This window comes from Penaeus vannamei, chromosome 9 (genome assembly GCF_042767895.1).
Source record: "Penaeus vannamei isolate JL-2024 chromosome 9, ASM4276789v1, whole genome shotgun sequence".
In the NCBI taxonomy this organism is placed as follows: Eukaryota; Metazoa; Arthropoda; class Malacostraca; order Decapoda; family Penaeidae; genus Penaeus; species Penaeus vannamei.
This window is the reverse complement of record NC_091557.1, coordinates 24,862,231-24,864,730: the sequence shown is the minus strand read 5'-3', so window position 1 is coordinate 24,864,730 and position 2,500 is coordinate 24,862,231. Positions and strand designations below refer to the sequence as shown.

General features: G+C 37.4%; 1 protein-coding gene across 2 annotated transcripts in view; it reads left to right on the top strand.

Moving 5' to 3' along the window:
* The window catches only part of Hr51 (Hormone receptor 51), a 177,577-nt gene extending 177,168 nt beyond the window's left edge, over window positions 1-409 (top strand). For both annotated transcript variants that reach the window (XM_070125069.1, XM_070125068.1), the window contains exon 10: window positions 123-409. In XM_070125069.1, coding sequence (XP_069981170.1) covers window positions 123-358 — 236 coding nt within the window. In that variant the 3' untranslated portion in view covers window positions 359-409. The remainder of the gene's footprint in view (window positions 1-122) is intronic.
* The last annotated feature ends 2,091 nt before the right edge of the window (window positions 410-2,500 follow it).

The window sequence follows — 2,500 nt, the reverse complement described above, 5'->3', positions numbered from 1 at the left end:
AATAATAGTAATAATAGTAATAATAATAATAGTAATAATAGTAATAATAATTATAATAATAATAACAATGATGATAATAACAACAGCAACATCAATAACACCCCCCCCCCTCACCCCCGCAGTCCGAGGCCTGAAGGACGCCGCGCAGGTGGAGTCGCTGCAGGACCAAGCTCAGGTGATGCTCAGCCAACACGTGAGGGCGCACTACCCCGCCCGCCCTGCTCGCTTCGGCCGCCTGCTCCTCCTGCTGGCGACGCTCAGATCTCCGCCTCCTCCTCGGGTGCAGGCGCTCTTCTTCACGGCCACCATCGGCAACACGCCCATGGAAAAGATCCTGTGCGACATGTACAAGAGTTGAGGTTGTTGGTCTCGGTGGTTCGGTGGTTCGGTGGTTCGGTGGTTCTGGTGGTTCGGTGGTTCGGTGGTTTAGGTGGGGAGGGGAGGGAGGGAGGGTGGGGAAGGAAGGGGATAGGGGTTTGCTGAGGATGGTCGAGGGATAAGGGGGGAAAGAGAGGGTTAGTGGGGATGATATGGTGGTTTGTTGCTGTTTTGTAATTTTGTTTTCTTTCTTGTATTTTCCTGTGGTATTGTTTCGTTTGTTATGGGTTTTGTATGTGTGTGTGTGTATGTGAGTGAGTGAGTAAGTGAGTGAGTGAGAGAGAGAGAGAGAGAGAGAGAAAGGGAGAGCGAGAGAGAGAGAGAGAGAGAGAGAGAGAGAGAGAAAGGAAGAGCGAGAGAGAGAGAGAGAAAACTTGAAAGGGGGAGAGAAAGAAAGAAAGGGAGAGGGCGAAAGAGAAAGGAAGAAAAGGAGAGAGAGAGAAACAGAAAGAAGAGAGAGGAAGAGAGAAAGGTAGGGAGCGAGACGGAGAGGTTTATCACCTATTTCATTCCTGGTTCTCCTTCTTTTAAAATATAGAAAGGATATACAGTACAATGGAGATTCACGAGTTTTTAAAAAAGGAGAATAAAAACTTTTAGGCCTTTTTCTCAAAACGAGTGACACTAGTTCAAATAAGGAGGAAAAACATCGTAGCTTTTTTCTTTTTCTATTATTTCGTATTGTTCTAAAATGTTCAGAAAAAATGTAAACAAATGATCTAAACCGCTTCTGAATCATAGTCATGTACATAATTATAGATTCTATAAAAAAGATAATTTTGTAAACATAAATTGACAATTTTCTCACACGGATGTGGGTTCCTGCACAGAGAATTCACTGTATTATTAAACTTTAATTACTGTTTTATTAGGATAATCGTTACATGAGTAAGTCAAAGGGTATTCTTTGTAAATTTTAACATTAAGGTATCTGAATGGGCATTTTATGTAAATCTAAATCTCTTTACTTATTAATTCATCGTTAATTTTTATCTTCTACCATGAATTAAGAACAATGAACTATATTCAACGATAAGTGAAGTTGTTGAACAAATTCTTTTTTCGTTATCCTGCAGGACATAATGGTAGACAATACAATAAATCTGTCAAACGTTTATAAAAAAAGAATCACAAAACATTTTAACCCAAGACATTAGAAGAATAGTTGACACTCAAATTTGTTAAGCATTTTGTTAAAAAAAAAAAACATTTTTAATTTTGCCATTTTTTCTGTATAGAATGTAGAAGAGAAAACAGTCAAACGGAAGGTTCTAGTCTCATAGTTTTTATATAATGATCCTCAGCCAAATAGAAAGGCTGTTGTGTGTGTTTCCAATTTTACTGTGTTACTAAGGGCGTTTTTGGCTTGACTTGTTCCAAATGGGCTAACTTTGATAACCCCCTTTTGCATATGTGGCTTTCCTGCCGCGTAAGTATTCTTATTTGGCTGCAGGATACTTTGAAGGATGAAATAATGAATCTGTATCCAAATTGTAATCAAAATTGTAAATATGCTCGGAGAAAATTGTCTGGGATTTCGCAAGTCGTGGTGTACTGGTGTGTGGCGTTATGTATATTTTGTTCCTAGTCAAGACTACTTCTAAAATAATTTATTAACATATATTCACAAAGGCAATGTCAGCATTAGAGAAAACATAAGGAAAGAATGAGTATGGAAAAAGACAAATGTATATATCTATAAAATCTTGGATAATATTTTTTTTTTTTTTTTTTTTTTTTTTTTGAGGAACTTTATTCTTAAACCAACTGTGAGATTGAATTCCCAAAATTCCAGGTCTAGCAACACAGTGAGAAAAAAGGCAAGCGTTCCACATTTAGAAATAACTTGATATATTTTGTACAGATGCTAAGAAAATGCTTTTATTTCTCAGATCGAAAACATCCTTACGAAATTTTTCGATTAAACATAAAGAGCACCTTGTAGTTATCAGGGGCAACTAAAGTTAAATTCTACCAGCAAAAAATATAGAGACTGGACATAAAATACCTTTTTGGTCAGGTCCCGCACAGTTCCAGTCTGTCTTTGACTATCACTAGTTTTTAGAAAGAAAAAATTATGGTTGAATAGCTTTGTGTAGTCGGTGTGCATCAGTGTTTATAT